We start from the raw sequence: 23,872 nt of genomic DNA, 5'->3' as shown, positions 1-23,872 counted from the left end.
ACCCTGTAGAAAACATCCTTTGTTCAAAGGGACTGTTGGTAAATGTTCCCTGCCAAAGCTGCCCCTGACCAAGGTGTGCAGCAGAGGTTTTCAGATTAGAAGAAGAGGCCTCTCTTTAGGAGAGTAACGGGACTTAGCTGCCATGCTTTGGTGGGGTTCAAACCTGTGCTTTGCTATTTGTCCTTATTTTATGAGATTTCCAGGTCCCTGTTTTCTGTGGTTCATTAATTGGTGCTACAGATACAGGTGAGAGAGCTCCATGTATGGCCCCATGGAGACCTGCTGACCCTTTTCCAGTGGCACACACCACTCCGTAGGCCACTTTTTCCTGAGAAATAATTTATTTTCTCTCCCCTTCCTCTTCACCCCCAGCCTTTCCTAAATGGGTGCACATGGTAGGGCTTCACTGATGGGATACTTGTTTGAATTCAGTCCCCAGGTAAATGTTGCCAGTTTAAGTGTGGTACAAGGCAATGGCAATTAGAAGGAGTAATTAACTGGAAGCTGTTAATGCAGAACGCAAGTAGGGAAGGGATCTGGAGAGGTTTCAAAAAATGTGATTGCCTTTTTCTTTCCTAGTGTGACTTTAGAGCGAAACCTGCACTTAGGGTAGCTAGGAAAAACAACTTTTTCATGTTTAATCTGCTCTTGTCCTTCAGGGCATGGCAAATGCACCTTTAAATAAAACTTATTCATTCTTGAAGGAGGAGAGCTGTGTAATTAGGCATGTAAGGGGGTGGCTGTTCTTTCTGCTGGAGCATCTGGTGCTGGTTGTGTTTGGAGATGAGTTTGAGGCCAGGTGGGCTGCTCCTGCGCGTCAGCCTGGGCTCCGTCCTTCCCAAGGACTGCACAGCTGTGAGGCTTCCCTAGCCCATAGCATGATGGTGGAGCCAGAGCCTAATGAGTTCCCAGCTCATGGGAGGCAAAGAGGGGTTATGGTGGGGGGGAATCAGTTGTCCCTGGCTCCCAGTATCGCCCTGTGGCAAGACACAGTTCTAGTAGTGCACATCTCCTCATCTGTGACTGTGATCAAGGGAATTGGGGTGAGCTTATCCAGTTCTTGTCCTCAGTAAGTCAACATGTACTGGTACGAAGCTTCTGAAGAGAACTGGTGAATAATATGAAGCAGATTAGATGTTCTTGCTGAGTGACATTATTAAAAATGAGCTGCCTTCGCGTTTGACACACTACATTGAAAATTCCCCGTGAACACGTCGATTTTTCATGTGCTAGTTCGGGGTGCACACAGGATGCATGCGTAGCCTGGGCTGGGAAAGGCAACGCTCCACCAGTAACACTCTCTGTGTTTGAGCCTGCTCCCTGGGTGACACACAACGACTCAGTCTATTACACAGCTTGTGTTTCCTTCCACATCCAAGGGGAAGGCCTGTTGTGTGGCCACTCACCAGAATACTTGTCCATGCCATCCACCTAAGCTGGTGGTGACTGGTAAGGCTCAATCTGCATTAGCTGATTTCTTAAAATCTGCCCAGGAAACACATGGCAGAATTGCTCTAGGCCCACACACGTTGCCTGTGCTCTTGCTGTCCTGCCAACCCTGAACATCTCCTCTGGCCTCTGCAGCATTAAAATGTGTGCTTTCTGTTTCTGCCCCTCCAGATGACACTCCACAAAGACGCAGAGAGCGAAGACTTTGGATTCAGTGTGTCGGACGGCCTGTTAGAAAAAGGTGTCTATGTAAATATGGTCCGTCCGGATGGGCCAGCAGATCAGTGTGGCCTCAAGCCATATGACAGAGTGCTTCAGGTAATAAATGCAAAATGCAGTTCTGGAGGCTGGGACGGAGTGAATGAGTGGCTGAGAGGAAGAGAGAAGTGAGACCCACCCATGGCAGCACTAACTTTAATGAAAGGTAATAGTTAGCCAACTAGGTGAGCACCTACCACCATGCTCTCACTGAGACCTGTGTCTTACAGTAACAAATCACGAGGTAGCAAAGCTGGCTCCCCTAGAGTTACACCTATCGCAGGGAGCATCTCCATACAGAGCCTGTCCCAGCACTGGCCATTTTGAGCTCAGGCAGCTCAAAACCAAAACAACCAAAAAGCTGTGTTGCTTTCCCTCCTCACCCTCGGTCCTTTTCCTATCATGTAAGAGGGTGATTTTGGATGAACTAGACTTGTTGACCAACATGCATTCTAGTGAATCTCCCCTTGTGGAATTAAGCAGTGTTCATGAAGTTCGGTGCATGCCTTTGACAACTAACAGCCTTCTAGGAACAAACCATCCTTCAAGCAAATTGTTTTTCATGGATATTTTTATTCAAAAGATATTTGATCTGAAACAACCGATGCAGAAACAGAATAAAAACTCTGGTCAGAAGCACAGTCTGTAATAAATGTAACTTGGGCATATCTGCCTACCAGAGGGACAAGAAGAGCATGGTGAGTTTTGGAGCTTGGAAAGGAACTTTATGTGGATGAAAAATCACAAGTTTTGCTTTGGGGCAACTCAAATAGCAACTGAGAAAGTGCAACCCCGCTGGAAAAGTTGCCACCATTTGGAAATGCAGATATTGTGACCATATTTGGAAACACTCAGAAAGATGTTTAGTTTTACTAATTTCTAGGCGGGGGTTGTTAGCAGTAGAGTCAGAGCCAATATATTATGTACAGCAGGTAACTGGAGAACTGGCAGGGCTGTGGGGAACCTTGTTTAAGCTTGTTATGGTCTCTAGCCAGTTGGCTGCTATACAATTATTCCTTCTCGGCTTCAAATAAAAGATGGTGCAAGAATGAACAAGAAGCTAATTAGGCTCTAGGCTGCCTTTCTGTTGAATGTTGGATGTGTCGCTCTTTGCGAGTGCCAAGTGCTCCGGGAGGTGTGCCCGAAATCCTAAACAGAGCGGAGTGGAGACTTTTGAGACCCCCCCCCTTTGATACGCTGTGCCGCATGGCTTCTACCTGTGAGAAGATTTGCCATCGTGTGGCAGAGATGCATTGCTGAGGATGCTCCACAGTGCTGCTGGTTTTGGGCATGATGATGTGTCTGCAAGCAAGCTCCAGCTCTGAAGGCCGGCAAAACACCTAGTTCCCTGCTAAGGACCCTCTGCCTCAGCCAGATGGATTAGCCAGAGCATGGCATTGCACTAACTTCATTTTTGCTCTGGAGCCGCCTGGCCAGCATGGAGCAAAGGCAGAGCAAACTCATGGCTTCTCTCTCCTCGTCCGTGCACAGTCTGGAGACTGTCGCTAGTCACTTATTTCTCTGTAAGGAGCGGTGTTGGATTCAGCTGTGTGGATGCCAGATAGGGCAGGGGACACTGCTGCCATCACAGAGCCCAGCTCCGTGGGCACGCATTAATCCTGGGAAAGGGTTTTGGATGCAAAGGTTGCATGGCCTCATCCAGCCCTTATCCAGAGAAGGAAGCAATGCCTGGCCTCAGGGGTTATGTTCACTCCAAAGGTGGGTGGGAAATTCCTTTCTCCCTTCCCTGCCTCCCCTCCCCATGCCATTTGCCAGCCCCCTCCATCCTGGGGCTGTCGTGGCACCAAGCCCAGGCGCTCCAGTAGCTGTAGGCGGGAGAGCTGGGGTGGCTCTTGCAGGTGACCCAGCCTAGAAATGTGCTTGAAGATCTGCAAGAGACAGAAAGAACAGTGCTGGTGGAAAATGGTTGACTGAAGCCTCAGAGTCTGTGTTGTGTTTGTCTTCTAGGCACTGAATACCCCACATCACAGATATAAAGCCAGTAAAAGCCATGATGGCAAAAAAAAAATCCATGGAAAATCACAACCTTTCTCTCACAGACTTGAATTGGAGAATTGATTTTGAGCCCTGTGGAGTTTAATAGTCACAATACAGTCCTAGACTCCAGGGCTCAGGATTTATGCCTGATTGAGACTTTCTTCCCTTCCTCTACCAGATATTGAGTGTTTTCTCAGCTAAGCAGGGACGTGCCCAGCTTGATGGGAGGCCTGTGCTCAGCTCTGCTGTGACCCCTCACTCAGAGTCCCCCGGGCGTTGTGTGGTTCACAGGTGTGGGTTTAACACCAGCCTTGCGTTTTCTGACTAACAAACGTGGTGTTTCTGTTGTTCCTCCCCATGGCACATCCTAAATCCATCCCGGCAGGTAAACCGCATCCGAACGAGAGACTTTGACTGCTGTCTGGCCGTCCCCCTGATCTCAGAGGCTGGAGACAAGCTGGACCTGGTGATCAGCCGAAACCCCTTGGCGCTGGCTGCCAACGCTCCCCTGGAGGGGAACGGAGAGCTGCCGGCACAGGCAGCCCGTGGTGCCGAGCTCAAGGCGAGCGTCCAAACACTCTGAGCGGCCAGCGCCGGGGGCCTCTGCCAAGCCGTTGTGGTATTTGGGGTGTTTTTCCTGTTTTTTGCACTGGTATTTGTAAACGCTGTGTGTACCATAACCTGCAAGTGGGGAGGTGGGTCTTCGGTGAGCTGTCGCCTGTAGACCGCCAAAAATTGGGGAAGGCTGGATCTGGACGTGCATCTCGGGCCGTGGGCAGCGCATGCGATGGGACGAGCTGCTGGTGGGAGGAAGGAACATCCCTCGCCCCCCCGCGGCTGGGCATCCCCTGTGCCCAGGCTGTCGCCCTGAAGGCCTTGGCCATCCTACAAACACACATGGTGCTATTATTTTTCTTGTTTGTTCTGTTAATCGCATACAGCAAGACTGAAACGCCTTTTTTCTGTTGTACCCAGCTCCACCCTTTAAACACTCCTGATAAATCGATTTCCGCAGCCCCTTTCACTCCACAGCAGGGCTGTGGAGGGCCCTGTTTAAAAGACATTTCAAAATGCGCTTGATGGTGGCTGGGTATGGTTCTTGTTCAAAAATCAGGATTTGCAGCTGCCTCCTGCCAGCCCCTTCCACCCTCTCCCACCAGGGCTGGCTCACCACACCACCCGCTGCCCTGCGATGAGGCAACTCCTCTCACCATCGCTTCCCATGAGCCATGCAGTTACCTGTGCTGCAGTAGTTATACAGAGCACAGTGCTGTGCCCAAGGCTGGAGGTCCTGAATACCTACCCACAACCCTGGCCACCTTGTTCAGATGGGTGTTACAGAGATCTGTTGCTTGCAAACTGTGCCGCCAAGTAAATAGCAGAAAAGCAATCATCCCAGGGCTGCCCCCCGATGTTTTGAATTAATAAAACCTTGTTGTCTTTTGCCAGGCAGTGGCATGAGAAGCTCTTTGTTAGATGGAGATTGTGCATCCGTGTCCCCACCTGCGCTGGCAGTGTGTGTGCCCATGTGGGTTCGGCTGCTTGCCCTTGGTCTGCTCCCTTTGCCTGTCGCTGGCTTCTCCGTGGCTTCACAAGCATGGTGCCCCCCGGGTTGTCCCTCCCTCCTGAGCGCCCCCAGCCCATGGGAGGAGACAGCTGAGATATTTGCATCGGCTTCCTCATCTGCCTGCCAGGACGGAGTCAAAATGCGGCCGTGGGCTCTTCTTCCTCCTCTCCCGGCCCCACGAGTTCCTCCTGTGGCAGATGCTCTGTGTTTCATGTACTAGCACTTTATGATGATGTTAATGTCCCGGCACGGGTGTGATCCTGGCATCACACTCCCTGGGAAGGCTCAGGCATGGCAGATGAGGAGCTCGCGTGGTTGGGGACCCACAGCCCCAGTGACCACTGCCCCCTTCCCTGCTCACACTTTTTGTTCCTTCATCACCACCTTCATGCTGGTGCTGTGTTCGGGGTGCCGTAGGGGTGTACGCAGCATGTTTTTTGTTTTGCTGAGCCAGGACTCACCCCCGCATCCATCCCCACTCCGTCCCTGCGCAATAGCCCGACGTATGGGGTGTTTCTTTGAGATGTGTCCAGCCCCATCCAGCTACTTGTCGTTGTAGCCATTTTCTCTTCAAGTATGCAATATCCCATACCATTGCTGCCACAACTAGATAATGTGCCATAATTGATACTGTGGAGCATTGACAGTGCAGCCGAAAGTGTTTTTATATGCAATATCTGAACAGTGGAAGCTCGCTGAGGCTTCTCATAGGTTTTTAATGAAGACTTTTATTAAAGGCTTTAAAAAAGGAAGAAAAACTTGGTCCTTGTATCCCTTCCTATGCTTTTGAATGATATGAAGATGAAATGCATTACTTAAATGTGTATTTTTATCCATATATTAGAGTGTATTCCTTGTAAAGTATTTTTATATGCTAATTTTCTTATGTATCTATGAAAGCACAATATTTAAAAGTACAGCATTTCAAAGAATATTTTAGTCCTGTTTTGGACCTATTTGTAAATCTCTGTATTTAAATGGGATTGCAATGACTTTGACTTTTTTTTTTTTTTTTAATTAAATAAAAGCAAATGAAATGCATTAGTTTTGGTTCTTGTCTCTTTCTGCTAGAGGACAGAAGTGGGGCAATACTCTGCTTCCAGCCCTGTTTTAACTTGCCAAAGACCCTATATTAGGAGACACCTGGAAGGGCAAGGGGTGGGCACTGCTTGTAGGGCTCCTCGTGTGGGCTTGGGGTTGCCACTCATCACCATCCAGCACCAGGGCTTGGGGCCAGTCACTTCATTCCCTGTGGACATAGGGACAATTTTCTGTCTCTGCATTCAGAGCTGGAGATGTCCATGCGCGTGGTTATAATATGACTGCATCTTCACTTGGCCACACTGGAAACCTCCTTGGACTAAACCTTGGCTGCGTCAGGACAAGATACTGGTGCAGCAATGCACGTGGTGGCCGTGGCAGCATTTGCAAGGCTATGGCAACCTGCGGGGATGGGTTAAGAAATCACTGGAGGCTGCTGTGCTGTGCTGGCAGGGTGGCCTGATGGGCGCTTGGCTCCTGCAATCTCAGCGGGGTGCCTTGGGGCGCTGCATTGTGGTAGCCAAATTATCCCACCTCTGGAACCTGGTGTCCTAAGAGAAGACTGTCACAAAGGCAGAATACGATTGCTTGTGTTCTTACAGTAAGGATTTCTTCCCTTTGTTCTTACAAAGGGATTAAGGACACTCGACATGTCCAGAGCTGTCTCTTCAGGATCTGGTGCTCCCAGATAAAGCCATCAGGAACTGCTGCTCACTGGCAAGGAAAGGGTGCACTGGGTTTTGCAACCTTTCATCACCAAGTGGGTAGTGCAGGAATTTTGGAGGTCGAGCATGGAAACGCTCCTGGTTAGAGCTGGGGAATCATTGCCACGTAAACAAGCCTTATCGGTCATCTCTGGCTGCCCTCCTGGGGCGCGGGCTGCCGAGCAAGGCCCTTCACATGTTTGGCACCGGGGCCTTGCCAAAGCCGCTCAGTGCCAAGCCAGGCGCCAAGGTGATGTTGGCTTGAACGAGCGCCTGTGCAACGTGACCTGCGGGGCTGCAGCGCCCCGACCACCGCCTCCAGCAGGTAAAAGGTCAGCGCGGTGCTGCCCGCCTGGTATGTGCTGCCGGCCACCATCACCCGCAGCCTGCAGGCCTCGGATGAGGGAACTGGCACAGGCCTGGGCAGGTCGCAGCAGCCCATGGCGGGTACACGAAGCCCTTCAGCAGTTGTGTGCGATGCTGCATGGGTTTTTTGTTTTTATTTTATTTTATATTTTATATCTGAGACACGTTGAAGTTGCTGTCTGTGCTGGTATCAGGCTGCTCAGCCCAGGCATTGCAGGCTTTGCCGATGGGAGGAGAAGGCCCAGGCCAAGCCCTCAGATCTCACCCAGCCAAAAAAACAAACCAAGCCAAAACCTAAGACAAATAAACAGTCCCCCTCAAAACAACCAAAAAAGTCTTCTGCTTCAAAATGCACCAGGGAAACCTGGTTTGGGGGGGATTCTGTTGGCCAGGGTCCAGCCTCAGCCCATGATGAGCGCATGGCACTGCCCCATGAGGGCATGAAGTGGCCGCAGCCTCAGTGGAGCAGTGGTTAGGGCTTGGTGCACAAACGCTGAGCAATTTTGCTTTTCAAAAATAGTACCCATCTAAGTGATTTGTTTTTTCTTTCTTTTCCTTACCATGATTTATGGAAAGGCCTGTCTGGTTTAACTTTCAGCTGCCTGACTGAACAAGCTGTTAGAGCCCTTTAAATGACAAGTCCCACACACCAGGAAAATAAATAAATAAATCCTTTTTTTTTTTTTTTTTGAATGCTTCCCATTGGCCTTTTCTGCTGCTTTTGAGCCTCCTGACTATCTTGCAGCGGTGCCATGACACATGCCCAGCAGGTCATGCTCCAGGTAAGGCTGCTCAGCCCAAGGCCCGAAGTCTGGCGCTCCCCAGCAGCAGCAGCAGAGCTGCAGTCATCTCCTTGTGCCCTGGTGGCTGCAGGGGTGGTTTGTGGCCAGCAAAATAAAGGAAGAACACTGGAGGAAATAAAAATAAAAAAAAAATAAAAAAGCTAACAGGCACTATTTCGCTCCCTTCTCACTGCTTTGTGAGAATCTTCACACACCCTGTGGGCACATTGGGGTGGGGAAACCAAAATGCCCGTGAAGACGTAAGGCAATGGAGTGGGCAACAAAGTGGTTTGGGGATAGCACTGACCCTTTGACATGGTCAGCCAAATAAATGGTTGCGTGACAAAGGTAACGCTGAATAAACAGCCAGCCTCTATGGGGCTGGGTTTAGCTAGTCAAATGTGCAAGTTTGAACACAGGCTAAAGTACGCCTATGGGGAACAAGTAGAAAATGGGCCATGAAGTCAGCTTAGAAAGCTGGTCCAAGGGTGGGTGCATGTACATATGTGCGTGTATATATCTACATATATATATATATATACATATATATATATATATACACACACACACACACTCATAACTATGTACATAAAACACACCCACATATTTTTTTTTCTCCTCATAGCTATATGTGGAATATTTATGACAAAAACAAACAAAAAAAACCAACAGGTTTAAAGGACAAGCTGAGGTACGTATTGAAAACATCTGAGAGTGTGGCTGGTTTATAAAGGAAAGTTTTATTTTCTGTTATAAGGTGATTACAAACTCATCTAAAAAAGCAAAGATGACTTAAAAATATCCATATACATTTCATTTATCTAAAAAGCAAAACAGAAACTGCAAAATACAAACATTTACCATATACACAAAGGATAGGGTTTTTTAGGATTTAATTACACTCCAGGATATTTTTCTAATACAAATATTCCATCTTGAAACACAAAAAAAATGTTTTAAAATGTTTTAAAAATATTTTTCATTTTTTTAAAAAAAGTTCAGATGACATTTTTTGAGGAGGACAGCATCAAAGTCTCCTCCTCACTTTATGTGCTACTCATCACGTTACTGTAGTCACAGTTGCTAGGCATTTAAATAATAAAAAAACCACCACTGTTTTTAGCCAAACACATCAAACAAGATGGACCACCTCTCACAATGTGAAGTCCCTGGCAACGTATCAGGTAACAATCACAACATTACACTGGAGAAAAACAACATCCTATTGACCAACGAGCACTTCGGAACAGTACTGGGATGCTGCAATGCTGAGAGACCGTCGCTGGCTTCCAGAACAGGAGCAGGTGACTAACTCAATGTGCCCCCTCAGGTGTGTTTTTTTTTTTAGCCTCTCAACATGATTTTGCCACTGTTCTCTTTTTTTTTTTTTTTAATAATTTTTATAATTTTTCCTTTAAATATTGAAAAAAGAAATAAAACCTTTTTAACATCTCAACTGCAGAAGCAGATGCAAGAGGTTTAGAACCAATATGTATCATGCTAACACGTACTATGCTACAGGCCCGAAGCCTTCCCCTGTATATGCACGCACACAAAAGCACACATGCACAGCTCCTTAGCATAATCAAGTTTCACTTTTTTTTTTTTATACATATTTTCCCCGTTTTTTCTTCTGATTTCTCAGCTCAGGCCACTGAGAGCTCCTTAGCATATGGCTGCCAATGTTTTCCCTGTGCTGCACATGGGAAAGCAAGCGGCACATGCCACTGTGAGCACAGAGCTGACATACAGGAAAACCATCAGAAACTCGCCCCTTTTTACGCTGTTTTTAATTTGCTTTGCTCCTAAAGCCCAGAACTGTGTAAAGTGTGTAGCAATACATCCTGACAGTTTTACAGTTTATTTCAAATTAGGGCAAGCGCAATACAAAAAAGGACGTGTCTGGGCTGTCATTCAATAGCCCAGCAATACCAGCAGGTCAGTCTCTTTTCCAGTTGCAAATCCTGCAATCAAACTTTTCTACCTTTGTTGGGGATGGGGAATGATTTGCTTTCTGAATGTTTTCAACCTGCAAAATTCTTCCCTCTCTTCTCTCTCCTTTTTTTTTTTTTTTTTTTTTTCCTCAAATCATGGCTGAAGGTTTTTCAGCTCTTACTTTTTAGGATGTGGGTAAACTGAAATCACTGGCACTTGGAAAAAGCACACAAAAATGATTTTCTGCTTATTTTTGAATAGAAACAAACATTCAGATTATTATTTTATTTTTTAAAGCAGAGAATCATTGTACAAACATGAACATTTTTTGCGGGGGAGTGGGGTGGCAGAAAAGAGCCCTGCTCTGGTGCAAGGGCAGGGTTTGAACTGGCAGTTTTCCAGATAGGGCTAGTGCAGCTTATGCTGGAAGTCTTTCTTGAGAAAATTTTCCAGTAAGCTCAAATTAACTGTTGATACCAATAGAATTTTTTTTGTGACCGAAGTATGGAGTTTGGGGGCAGAGGGGCTTCTTTTGCACTAGGTTATTGGTTTCTTAGGTGTCAGGGGTCAAAATCAACTGAATACTTTCTTTCTTAAGCTTATCTTTGATTACAAGAAATAAAAGGAGCTACTAGGTTCCAACAGTTCCTGACCTTTGCTCATGCAAATATACAAATACACAACTACATGTTAATTCTAACCACAAAGCTTTGGATGATGATTTTGGAGGAAACAAGTCCAAGGCAGCTGCCTGAGGCCACAGCACAGCAGACCTCCTACAGAAGGAGCCATGAGGTGCTTACAAGGAGCCAGAAAAGCTTTTGAGCCCAGACCTCAAGGCTTCCTCAGAGGGTCCATGGTCCATGATTTTGTACCCCAATTCAGTGGAGTCCATTTGGGTGCCCTGGCAGGTCGGCTCTTTGTAGGAAAGTGGTGCCTAAACCTTCTCAGTGCTTAGCCACAACAGCTCTGAAAGACTTACATGCATAGTTTGCAGCCTAGGAATGAAAGCCATGTCCCCACTTGTGTGCGTGCTTATAAGGATGGAAGATTTCATCTACTACTCTGCGTAAGCACAGATTTATTTTTTTTTTACTGAAAGTGAGCAACTTGCATTGAATCGTCTGGAAATGATGTCAGGGTCATCTTTTTCCAAGTATACTCGAGCTGCTTAGCTAACTGTACACTCCATTCAATACACAGCTTATTTAACATTTTTATACACTATGCCACACGTGGTCCTGCAGTGACCACAAGGAGTGGAAGCTAATAAACAGGTATTCAAAATATTCAAATTGTTCTCCCACCAATGAAGTTCTGCCATTGATATGAAGTGGGAGCTTTGAACCCAAGTGTGACAAGCACAACCTCACCAAAACTGAGTCTCCTTAGCAAATGAAAGCAGCCTGGAAGGAGACTTGTAAAAGGCCTATTGAATGGAAATGTCCAGGTGTCTTCAGATCTACTTGAACTGTTCTAATGCCGAGGCAGGGAAGAGGAACCAGGACTATCTGCAGTTGAGAAGGCAGGATGTGCAGTAGAGTAAAATAGCTGCAGAAGTTGCTATCCTGACAGTGGCACAAAAGGTTCTGCTGATGTGTGGGTTTTTTTGTGTGCGTTACAGCAACCATAAGGCTGCACCTTCTTTTTCTCTTTCCTCCTTCCCCAGGAAGTGCAGTGAAAATCAGTCCTGCTGCTCCAGGACCTATTTCAGCAGACCATTTCTAACTCCCTCCACTCCCGAGCTACGCTGCTACTGAAGGCTGAACACCAGCATTGTTTTAGATGGTAAATACAGCTGCGACGCTTTGATATTTTCTTTTACAACACAAGAACAAATCCATTGTGGACCTATCTCACACTTTATAGAGGGCTTTGCTAAGGTGTGGATCTGTTGGACCAGATGAAAAGGAAGCTACAGATGAAAAGGAAAATGAGACAATAACAACAACAACCATAAAAACCAGTTCTATTTATGAAATCATACTGTTTAAATACCAAAATACAGACTACTGGTAAAGTCCCTTACAATAGATGCCCATTCAGTGAGATCATAACTAGTCACAGGTGACCTGACAAAGTTTGGAAAACTGAGAAAGATATGAAACACGTCAGAGAATCTTGTGGGGTTAATTTTCCCCTTTGCCTTTTGAACTTCTCTTGATTTCAGCTCAGCTGGAATAAATACTGCTGAAAATCTGCTGTTTCCAATCCCAGAAGAACCGACTAATACAAAGGTGCATGAATAGGAAAAGGTGTGCTTTTGTTTGTTTTTCTGTGATCTTAAACTCAGCTATCTGGTCCTGAAGATCTCATGCCAAAAACTGCCCTAACTTTTCCCTGGATCCAAACCAGTTCATCTCTGACTAGTCATGATATTTAATACAGAGTTCCTCATTTACATAAAACAGGTAAATAAGTCACAAATGTTTAAAAGTAAATTAGGAAAAAGAAATCAGTTGTATTTGCAATCAAATAGGTAGGAAACACAGACTTTCTTAAAAATTGTTTTTAATAATTTTGGCAGAAGATCATGTTGAAATGCAGATTTATCAAGAAGAAAAGTTCAGAAATCTGATAAAAATGTCAGGAAAAAACACTTTAAAATGCAAATGTGCTCATTGGAACTCAAACCCAGATAAAACAAAATAATTCTTTTTGCAGGGGAAATAAAAGGGGTGAAGGGAACTATTTTCCAGAAATATTTCTTGGCTCTTTGTGAGCCCCAGCCCTCCCTTGCAGTCATGCTGAAGAGCACAGCAGGGCCAGAGAAGTTTACATCAAGAACGCTTCGATGAGGTTGTTGCGTACGTGCAAGACATTTTTCATTGGTACATGGAAGCGACTGATTTGAATGGCACAGTTTATATCGAAATAGGGCTGGGTTCTGGTCTCTGGTAGTTGTACTTTTAAAGGTGTAGTATTAGCCCTCTGGTTTTTAATGCAAGATGCTCTCCACAAGGCGGGAGATGGCTAAACACCCACATTTCACCACACACATTTCTGATGTAGCCAAATCATTTTTTTCCCTAACTAAAGCTTGTCTCAGCTCTATGTTATGAAACTGATGTGCAAACAAATCTCGAATACAGTCGTATGACAACATATCAAGAAAATAATATATAAATTAAGCATCAGTGTTTCATCTGCACTCACAGCAACCATTAATTTAGCCCCCCCCACCCCCACCCCCCCCCCCCCCCCCCCCCCCCCCCCCCCCCCCCCCCCCCCCCCCCCCCCCAACCTGCTGCTCCCATCTTAACCCAGGCAAGAATGCCTGTTTGTTGCAGACACTAACTGTAACTCAAAAATAAGGGTCCCAGTTGAAACCCAGTAAGAGAGTTATCTTTGATTCCATCTCCTTGCCTTTGATTGTTAAAGGCTTAAAAAAAATCAGCTGTATGCAAATTTACTTTTTGCACGTTTGATGGCAAATTCCAGCCAGAATCCCTCCAGCTCATAGAATTCCTCCAGGGATATTCTCAGGGCCTTAGGCTGGCAATTGCCACTGGTCCAGCAGGTGAAATTAGATGTCTGCCATCTCCAGCTGTGGAAAAGGTTCGTTTATAACTCTCATAATACAGCAACCAGAAAAAGAAAACAAAAACCATGACATGGCTGGTTTTGTTGCTGCAACTCAGCCATGTGATGTAAAAATATGTACAAATTCAAACTAGAAAGATTTTTTTATATCTATTTTTTGCTTTTGGTCCATCTCTTAATTTTCAATCACTGTTTTTATAGTAATGCCAACGAGTTAATCAACAAGTGTTTGTGCTGCTGTGGCCAGTTAGTCCATGGGACATGAAAAAATTAAAAAAAACTACTGTGTAGGAATGTTAAGAACTGGATATGCTCCTGTTCAAATGCCAAAATCTGCCCTGACAGACTAAGCTGACAGCAAAATAAGCATATACAAGCTCTGCTTTCGTCAAGCATTTCCTCTAGATACCTTCGGATAGCTTAATTGTGGCATCATAATAAGAAAATAACTTTTGCCAGAGAACCTGTTCCCAGCACAACCTGCTCAAGTTTAAAAAAGAACAAAAAAAACCGTCATCCACATTTTGGACAAAATGCTCCAGTCTTCATGGAGCAATTCCCCATGGAAGCATCCACCTGGCCCACATGAAGCTGTACCCAGCAACCCTGCTGCACCCCCATTCCCACGCTCCTCATAGTGGTTTCTCTTTATTCCCTACTCTAACCTGGAATGGTACGCAGTTCCTTCAGACCAAATAAATACAAAACATTTCAGTATTATATGTTTCCTTTGCTTTAACTAAATATCCCATAAGCAGATTATTCAGCAGACAGATTCATAGGCCTCATAAATATGTTTGCAACCCTTATGGTCTAACCTAATGATGGGCAAGGAGACTGGGTAACCTAGGTCCACTGCTGCTTTTTAGTAACGTGGGACAAGGGACTCAGTCCTTTTGTCTGTTCACCCACCAGTAACCAACTCCCCGAAATAAATAAATAAAGTGAATTCTGGTTACCAAACTTGGCAAAGCATTTTTGAGATATGTGGATGAAAAGCACCTGTTTGCTGAGCAATATTATTATCTTCATTACTATTATTATTAACAATGTGTCTGTTATAAATACTGCTTACACCAGGTGTAGGTGAGCGGTTTTGTTCCTTGTGTTGGGGATGACCTGGTTTGCGTCCACCTTTGGACAGTCAGAGTCCACAAGGGATTTTTTATTTTATTTTTCTGCCCCAAACCAAAGTCCAATTTAACACGCAAACAAATGAGCAAGCAAACGTCTGAAGCACCAAAACCACAGGTGCTGCTTTTCTCTGCTCAGTGCCTCGGCACTCGCCCATGCTGCTCAGGGGCAGGCTGCAGAATTCAAGTTTACACCAGCGAAACCTCAGCTAAAATCTGCTTTGTTGGAAAAAAAAAAGGAGCAAGTATTCAACCTGCTCGCTCATGCACAAACAGCAGGCATTTCACCTAAGTTAAAAAAAAAAAAAACAACACTAAAAAGAAGTGAACCATGACAAGTCCTGCAAACACCTTCCTGAAGTCCTCCTCTTGCTTGTGTGACAGGGTCCCAGCACCGTGCTTGGAGGAACGGCTGCAAGGCTTTTCACACCCAGCTTCTCTGCCTCCCTCTCAAACTCTCTGCCCCAGCTGCCTGGCTGTATCTTTGTTCAGGGACTGTGCTAAACATAACTGTACCCTTTCCCTCACGTGACCCTGAAGCCTGTCGTTTACCACAATTGAACCAGAGGGTGGAAATACTACACCTTTGAAAATTCTCTTGAAACAGTGTCTTTTTTTTTTTTTCTCTCAACAGAGCGCCTTTTGTGTGTTCTGTAGGTTACCCTGCTCCCAACCATACCAGCACCTAAAATTGCTTTCTGAGACTTGAATATATTGCTGGCAAGACAATCAATTCAAGTGGTAAGATGTATAATATTTAGAGATAAAGATATATATTTAAAAAAAACAATAATAGTAAATTCCTGTAATATGTCTAGTCTGATATGAAAGCTCTCCCTCTACAGAGAGACATCTGCTGTGATTACCTTACAAAATATTAAAAAAAAACACACAAAAAATAACTTTCTCTGTGAGAAATAAAAATAAATCCTAGTGCAAATATAAAGCTCTGTAAACCTGGTCCTATGAGAATCTATGGTTAGTAAACGGCAGTTAAAGCAGGTTTATCCTCTCACAGAGAGAGCTCACATCATGGTTTCCACAATGATATGAGTTGGCTTGATCAATCCGCCATTCGAAGTTCCATTGGGGCAGAAGGGGGTGCCACTCTCTGTTTCTTTGGACCACCGATTCACTTCCTTGGGGGCAGCCACTGCTTTTATCCTCTGAAAGAAAGGGAAAAAAGCAAAGGCTGAAAGACCGAGCAGTCCCCAGAGCCTCCTGTGCAGAACAGAGGACATGGCAATTGAAGAATGGGGCTGGTGGCTGCCGGAGATGTGCAGGTGCCATGTGGCTCTGCAAGGGCGAGGGGAACAGGGCTGTGCAGCACCACGCTTGAGTTTTGGCATGTCAGACAGAGGGCATTCACGGCGTTATCTAGCACTTAGGGCTTTCAGTGCTGCAGCTGCTGCTCAAGTTTTGTCTGTTCTCCTTCCTCATTTAGAAACAACTCTGCCTTTTAGGCCAGCAGCTCATTGCCAAGTGGCAACTTTGTTCCTACATCTCAGTTCACAAAGAAAGAACTAAATGGCATCTGACCAGTGTTTACTCTCTTCCCTTTCCTAACATGGTCTTTTAGAAGTGTTTTGGCTACTTTTAGACTTGTCTCTCAACAGATGGTGACAATGTAGGCAGAAAAATAAACACTCATGAAAATGCTCTGGCCACATCTGAAAAAGACCATTAGCACTTGGAGGAAAACAAATTCAAGTGTTTGTGCCCTGGGAAATGTTCTTTTCTTACTCTATTCTCTCTTTTTTTCTAACCCAAAGTGTCCCACTTTCTCCTCAAAGAATACCCGGGGCAGCATTTAAGACCGTCTCATTAGGCAAAAACAAAACTAATCTGAAACCTTAGAAGAGAAGTGCTACGTTTCATGCTTGCACAGTCTCTAAAAACTTTCCACTGGAAGAAGAACAAACCAGGAGAACCAGTGCTGAAATATGAAAGGAAGATTGGCTGTAAAGCTGAACCCAAGAAAATCTGCACTGACTAGTCTGAATCTGAACCCAAGTTTTCCAAAGCTCAGGAAAATCTAGATTCAGTGTTTCACTTTGACTTATTAGGAATTAAAAAAAAAGAGGAAAAAAAGTTAGAATGTGAAGCACACTGTCAGGAGTTTGACTTTAATTCAGTGCCCCAAAGCAAAGGCCATGCCTGAGAGCCACACAATTCACAGGTGGATCCAAATTTCCCTAAAATTCAGTGAGCTCCTAGGCATCTGGGTTGGATCCAAGTCTCTCTGTTTTCTCAGTGATTATGGGGATGGTGCTTCCTTTTCCCCGTGGGCTGGAGAAGAGAGACCTGGCACTTGGAAGCACCTCAGACTGAGTGCTTGTCTGCACATGGAGGCAACAATTCACCAAGCTGGAAGCTGCAGAAGTGTGAGGCAAGTAAAATCACCTGGTGTTTGTCTGAGGCCAGAAGGCTGCGTTTGCTCTGTTCCTACCATTTGCCAAAGGGACAGGTGATCTTTAACAGTCTTATTTGCATTCACTGCAGGGGAGGCATCCACTTTGCCCTACCTGAACAAGGTGGCAGTTTTCCAAGCTCTGTGCTTATTTTGCGTCAAACAGAGCAAGTTGAAGCTCCCGTTCTCCACTACACAGACAGCCGTGCACAAAGGCTGTATATTTGGTTATGTTATAGTCTAACATCCAGCTGGTGAGGAAGGACAGAATGTTGTGGCCTATTTTCTATACAAGCAGCTACCTTTTGCAGTAAGGAGAGGTGAGGGCTACTTCATGTTACTTCTCTTTTCCCAGTTTATGTTAAATCTTCCACAATTGCTTGGAGAAATCAAATGCAAAGAGCCCACTAGCCCCCCAATGTGACTCAGCCCTGAACTCACTCTCCCACATGCAAGGCTTTCTCTGACGTGTAAGGAGGGTCTGCTGGTTTCTCTTCCTCAATGAGCGACCCATCTGACTGTATATGCGGATGACCATCACCATAGGGATGCAGATCATGGAGGAAAGGGCAAGAACCCAGCCCCCGATTGCCCAGTCAGGGTATTGTAGACCTTGTTGTAGGTCAGTGGCTTGTACTGGCCAAAGAAAAGATAACACCCCTGTGGATAGAAAGGAAAATTAAGTGAGGCTCGAAAATGTTCAAAGGCAGCATGGCCCTGATGCTATCACTGGCCCTAAGGAAGACAGGGCAGCAAAAGACAGAGCTGACAGATACAATACGTATTTTAAAAAACCAATAGGGGCATTATTCTTCAATTTGAATTATTAAAAAAGCATCTAACATCTGCTGGTAAGTAAACCGTTGCTTGACAATAGGGTGTTAAACGATGGTGCTGAACAGCTGCAGTACATTGTGTGTCCTTTTTTCAGGAGCTCAAACACTTGCTGTACATTGCAAGGAGCTTACTGGGATGTCCTTTCCAGCAAAGGAAATACTCCACAGCGAGTGTCTGCCTCAGACTGGGCAGTCCTGCCTCAGGACTTTTTGTTAAAATGGCCTAGTGGTTCTATTACTTAAATCAGAGACTGCTCTTTGGAGTGAGTTTTTTTGTGTCACAAATGTAATACTTTGTCAATCTTAAGAAAAATCCACTCAAATGTAGACAACTACATTGTGGTGAGCACAGCAGAGAGCTGTCACATTAACAGCTAACATCCGAGAATATATCAAGCCTTCAGTCAGCTCTTTGCAAATTGGTCTCTGAATGGAACAGCCTTCACTTAAAGAGAAGCATTAAGAAGAGGCTCAAAGCTGCCACATGGAAGACGTGAAACAGCTTGTGTCACTACTCACACACAAAGAACTGGTGTGATCACAATCCCGCTCCACTTCATCCAGGGACCAGGTCTAGTGATCCAATCTATCCTCAATGGCATCATAAATATTATCAGCGCCTGTAGAGAATTGAGCATAGTTATCACAGTATAAAAGACACCTAAGAACTGCAGAATTACAGCTGCCTTCCTAGGCACCCCAAGGGGGATTAAAGAGGCAGACAAGGTGTCAGACATATTGCCTACATTGCCACGGCTGTGAAATTCAAGATTTTTTCCTTCAGAAGCCCATTATTTAGATGCAGGAGCCAATGCTAATCCCTCCTGCTCCCCTGTCATGCACACACTTCTCTCCCCTAAGTCTCACTGAACTTGCCAGGGGAATCATCACAGGAAGGACACAATAGCAAACGGTACAATCCTGCTTCAACAGAAATTTGACTGATGTAAAATGAAGGCTTGGTTTGTTTTGCTTTTTTAAGAAGATGGAGTACAGGTAGAATCAGGGAAAAGACCAGTGATAAACAGCAAACATTTTCTGATCATTCCTAAGCTACCATCTCAGGCAGCAATGGAAACTACTGTCAAACTTTGGTACTCAGCATCACCTAAAAACAACAGGACAGAATACACTCTTCTGTCAGCTTTCTTTTTGTATTTTCTATTTCGTTGGCTTGGCCCTTGCAGACATTGCAGCTTTGAAAGGAAATTCTCTGAGACAAGCACAAATTTTCATGGCTGGCCAGACTTTCAACTCTCATCTCTAAATTTAACACATGCAAATGCTTAATTGTGCTTTTATTAATTAGCAATAGAAAAACACTCATTTTTGTGTGGAAAAACACTGGAGGCTGGCTTCATCCCAGATGCAATTTTGTCTCCAAGTGGTCAGTGCAAATTTATATTAATGGCATGTCTCTGCTGCTGGGAAGATGATTCAGGGATGGCTGATGATTAAACGTTTGGCTAGCAAAATTGTCACTAACTCATCCAAAAGTATCAGATGAAAGGGTTCTCCACTTACCATAAACCCAGGCTACAGCAATACATTCAAAGAATGCAACCCACAAAAGGCATACACCACTAGCTGCATAGTAGTCAAAGAGTTGAAAAACATACATGCCACCCTGTAAAAGAGAGAGACAATTTATTAGGATCCATCGGGAAAAAGACCTGAATACTTCAGGCCCAGCTCTCAGTAAAATCTACGAGCATATTTTAGTGACTGCTGCCTAACAAGCAGAAATATCAAGCAAGTAGGTAAGGTAAATACCTGGCAGTACCTTCCCCAGGGAATATGCTTGTTTACTATAGGAAACATTCTAAACAAGATGACGATTAAACAGAATTAAGCTATTTAGTATAATCTACTGAGACACTTAAGTCTTTCCTTCTTAAAAGTATTTTAGGATAGGCATTTATAGAAACAAATGACGTAAAGAAACAGTAGGCCTTTTAACACTAGCACCTCCAAAATACTAAAAATGCCAGTCACCTTATCAGGAGGGTCCTCATTTACGAACTGAGTAGAAGAACTTATTTCATTGGGATCTTTCTATTTATTTACACTATACCGCTAGGCAGTTTGCTCTCACTACATTGAACTGTGCATACCTGCATTTTACTTGAAAAAATAAGTTTGTTAGGCACCTCTGTTAAAGGTGCTATTTCAATACTTACAGTCATCCTCTTCCAGTTGTTTTTAACATGTTGCTTTAATTTTATTTTGAAAATAACACAACAGTGCAGCTACTAGAACATATTCCTGTCTGATTTATACCAGAATAAATCTAGGGATATTTACTCGATTCAAATCTGTGTAGCTAAGACAAAATCTGCACTGGATGGATTCTTAATCTGCTTTACTGAAGCTTCCCTATGGTTTCATCATTTAGAACCAGTTGTTAATATTCATACTCACGTTGATTAGTACTTAGATCAGAATGAAATTAATGAGAATTCATTTCTCTGTTCCTCAGACTGAAAAGGGGAGGATATGTAGCTCCCTTTCAAAATGCTTTCAGATCTAGGGATGAAAGATACTCTGCAGATCTGAAGAGCACAGTTCCTCTGAGTGGCTAATTCTGTGCAGTCTGATTCATAGCTAAAATAGGTCTAAAAAATGGCTAAAAAAAAAGGCAATTTTCAGCATTGCTGTTACCTACCTCAGTCACCATAGTTAGTCCCAGAAGATAGCTAAGGAAACATACTATAGCGATGAAGATTTCCCGTCGGTAACCCTTCCTTAGGAAGGATGGGTGCAGATCAACTAATGACGTGATCTGTCCTTCAACTTCAACAAACTAAAGGGAAAACAATAAAGAAATGTGAATTGAAAATTATCCGCCAAGCATTTTATCCTAGCTCGTAATTAAACAAATGCTCCACAGCATTTGTAACTGTACTCTGTGGCAAAATGCTGCTCTGAATAAATGAATTAGAAGCTATTCCTTTGTAACCCAGAGGTTAAAGTCTGGGGCTAGTTTTCAGTTTTGAATAAGCTTTCAGAATTGATGTTCATTTCCTAGCATCCTTGTAAACTACTAAAGGGGCTTTGTAAATTCAAGCCACAAGGATAAAGGAACTTAATTTGATGACAGGAAGGCACTTATGTGGCTTTTATGTTGTAGCTGTTCCAGATGAATACTTGATGTATGCTAGAAAAGAGGCAGAGAGAAAACACTCAAAAAGCCTAAGCTGCCCAAGCTAGGAGAGTACCTCTCAGTCTTTTTTTGATGTGCCAGAAAACCTCGCAGGTACTATTTAGGTTAATTCCACAACTGGATATAATTCTATTCTTGAGTTAGCTAGAGAAAAATGCAGACAAGGGAAAGCAGACTTTGATGCAGCCCTTCTTGACTGAACTTGTCTTTTCTGAACCGGTGAGCGGAGTTCCTCTGGCTGAGGTTCTGGGGTACTTTGTCAACAATAAGGGATCTCTTGATACAGTTCCCATACAAAGGCTTGGTAAACTATTTGCATCAGTATAACAAAAACGAAGCCCTTAATAGGTTAACTAAAATCTTACTTTAACTAGCTTCATGATAATTGTATTTGTGCTAACTTGCCATTTGAAAATTACACGTAAGGTGTACAACCTGAGCTAATCAAATAACCAAATTTGAAAAAAAAGTTCAAAGTTTATTGAAAACCCACTGAGAAAAAAGTGACTGCTGAGCTCCCAACAATCAAATCTGAAGAAAAGATCACTCAGCTATTCTCTGCTTTCCATCTGGCAAGGTACAAAAGCACTAAGTTTACTGAAGACATGAGGATACCATGGAGAACCTAGGCTGCCTCTGTAGAAATGATCTTCACTCTAAGTGGATCCATTATCTTACAACCGTTTACCATGGGCAGTCTATGAAATAGCATTATTTCAAGAATTTTTTCTTACCCTGTATCTATATTGCTTTTACAGTGCCCAGAAGTGCCCTTTAACAACTCTACCCTCTTTGACCACGGGCTGAAACACCTTTTTGAAAACACAGACTGTCCAGCAAATACTCCATCAGACTCTGGTGCCTCCTGTCTTGTTATTGTGACTTCTGAAAACTGGTTTTCCTTTTAAATGCAACCCTTTGGGCTGATTTGATCTTAGCCTGCTCTAGCATTCCAGAAACCTGCTCAACTACACTCCAAAAAAAAACAGAGGGGTGGAGGAGAGAAATTAAGCGCTCCAGTTAGTTTTAATCATTCTACGCACTGAGCTTTTTAAAATTACTAGACAGCTTCCAATTTGCATAAGCACAGACTTGTTGAACCACAACACTGTGAACTTTTAAATTCACTTTGGAATGATTGGAAGTTGTTCACCAGAGTTCAAAGATAAGACATAAAAAGCAATTTAGGGCAAATGGAGTATCAAAAGTGTAAGAGACAACAACTGAGTAAAAATCCATTTATATATTTCTCTTCGTACAAGAAAGGATTTAGGCTAAATAAAAACTTCACTCTTAACAAGTGGGTGCTTATAATCATAGCTATTTTCCATTTGAGTGCAGAAAGCTGCCTGTTGCCCTGAAAACTTCAGCAGTTTTGAATGTGTAGTTACTGCATAATCCTTTGCCACATGCATTTCCTTTTAAGTGGACTTTCTAGAAATGATTTACAGGTTCTTTTGTGAAATTTAGTCCAACATTCCTATAAGCAACCAGTGGGAAAAGTAACATAACTTCTTGAACTAAACTTCCTTATTTTTTCACATTCACTGATTAATAGCAGTGGGTGCTATGTAATTAGTACAGCTGGAAACTTTCTGAGATGGTTTCTGTCCCATTCAGAGGCACCGAATGCACACTGATGATGTTAAAGTCAGCAGGATCCCAAGCTCCTTGGCACCTCTGAGCCAGGGCCTTCTCCAAAGTAGGAAAGTACCGCACCATCACCAAAATGGTGGTATTGGGGGACCAGACTGAGACTTGTATTTAGGTTAGGGAGAACTGCCCTAGTCTCTTGGATTCCATTAGCTTCTGATGACAAAGACTTGCTCAGCAACATCGTGCTGATTATCAGTCAAGTCACACATTCATGAAATGCAGCCCCGGCATCAAAGAGCAACACAAATTCATTCCTCTTAGGCAGTTAGAGGTATTCTCTTCTAGGATTCATGTCTCTCTAACCAGATTTGCCCAGTCAGCAGCACCAAGACCACTCCACATCTCTTACCCATTGGACTAACCTGGCTATCCAGTCCAAGCAACAGAAGCATAATAAAAAAAGGATTGCCCAAAAGGTGGGCAGCGGCATCATGGACACAGCTTTGGGGTAAGCAATGAAGGCCAGGCCTGGACCTAGAGAAAGAGAAAATAGGAAAGGGGGAGGGGAAGGGAAGAGAAATAGTAAATACCAGCTCTTTGGTAAAGGTAGCCACCCTCAAATGCAGGAATGCCTGGTTCCGTTCAGATAAATCCAAACGCGGCTGGAAATACCAGAAGTGAAACAGTTTGGCTCTTTTATCTGAAAACGAAGCACGCATGACTACAGCCGAAACCACAGGCAAACCCCTGAGGCCATTACTAACTGATCACCAGTTTTAACATCTGTCTCAAACATGCCAGTAATGGAGGTGGTCCTACACCTGCCCACGTGGACACAGGATGGTTTTGGGGGTAGGGGGAGAAGGGGTGACCCAGGGGAATGGCAGAATCCCACTGCTAGCCCACGCAGTCACGATGAAGATGGTGATGATGAAGCCCTTTTGCATGCAAGGAAGGGACTCTGCTCCAAAAATTCCCTGGGATCTTCACTAAAGCAACCACTGCCTCTCTCTGGATGCAAACTCCAAACCCAGCAAGGCTTTTCTACAGCGGGGTTTGCACTCCTGGAGACAGCTCCTTTCCTTCTGCAA

At 44.3% G+C, this 23,872-nt stretch overlaps 2 protein-coding genes across 2 annotated transcripts in view; one reads left to right on the top strand and one right to left on the bottom strand.

Moving 5' to 3' along the window:
- GRIP2 (glutamate receptor interacting protein 2) overlaps positions 1-6,307 on the top strand; it is a 103,441-nt gene extending 97,134 nt beyond the window's left edge. The window contains 2 exon segments of the mRNA XM_040568428.1: positions 1,621-1,767; positions 4,091-6,307. Coding sequence (XP_040424362.1) covers positions 1,621-1,767; positions 4,091-4,288 — 345 coding nt within the window. The 3' untranslated portion in view covers positions 4,289-6,307.
- Positions 6,308-14,811: 8,504 nt separating this feature from the next.
- The window catches only part of SLC6A6 (solute carrier family 6 member 6), an 81,868-nt gene continuing 72,807 nt past the window's right edge, over positions 14,812-23,872 (bottom strand). Inside the window, 9 exon segments of the mRNA XM_040568415.1 lie at positions 14,812-15,955; positions 17,696-17,792; positions 17,795-17,846; positions 18,538-18,597; positions 18,599-18,642; positions 19,547-19,649; positions 20,688-20,825; positions 23,204-23,244; positions 23,247-23,315. Coding sequence (XP_040424349.1) covers positions 15,802-15,955; positions 17,696-17,792; positions 17,795-17,846; positions 18,538-18,597; positions 18,599-18,642; positions 19,547-19,649; positions 20,688-20,825; positions 23,204-23,244; positions 23,247-23,315 — 758 coding nt within the window. The 3' untranslated portion in view covers positions 14,812-15,801.

This window comes from Cygnus olor, chromosome 10 (genome assembly GCF_009769625.2).
Source record: "Cygnus olor isolate bCygOlo1 chromosome 10, bCygOlo1.pri.v2, whole genome shotgun sequence".
In the NCBI taxonomy this organism is placed as follows: Eukaryota; Metazoa; Chordata; class Aves; order Anseriformes; family Anatidae; genus Cygnus; species Cygnus olor.
This window is presented reverse-complemented; position numbering and strand designations above follow the sequence as displayed.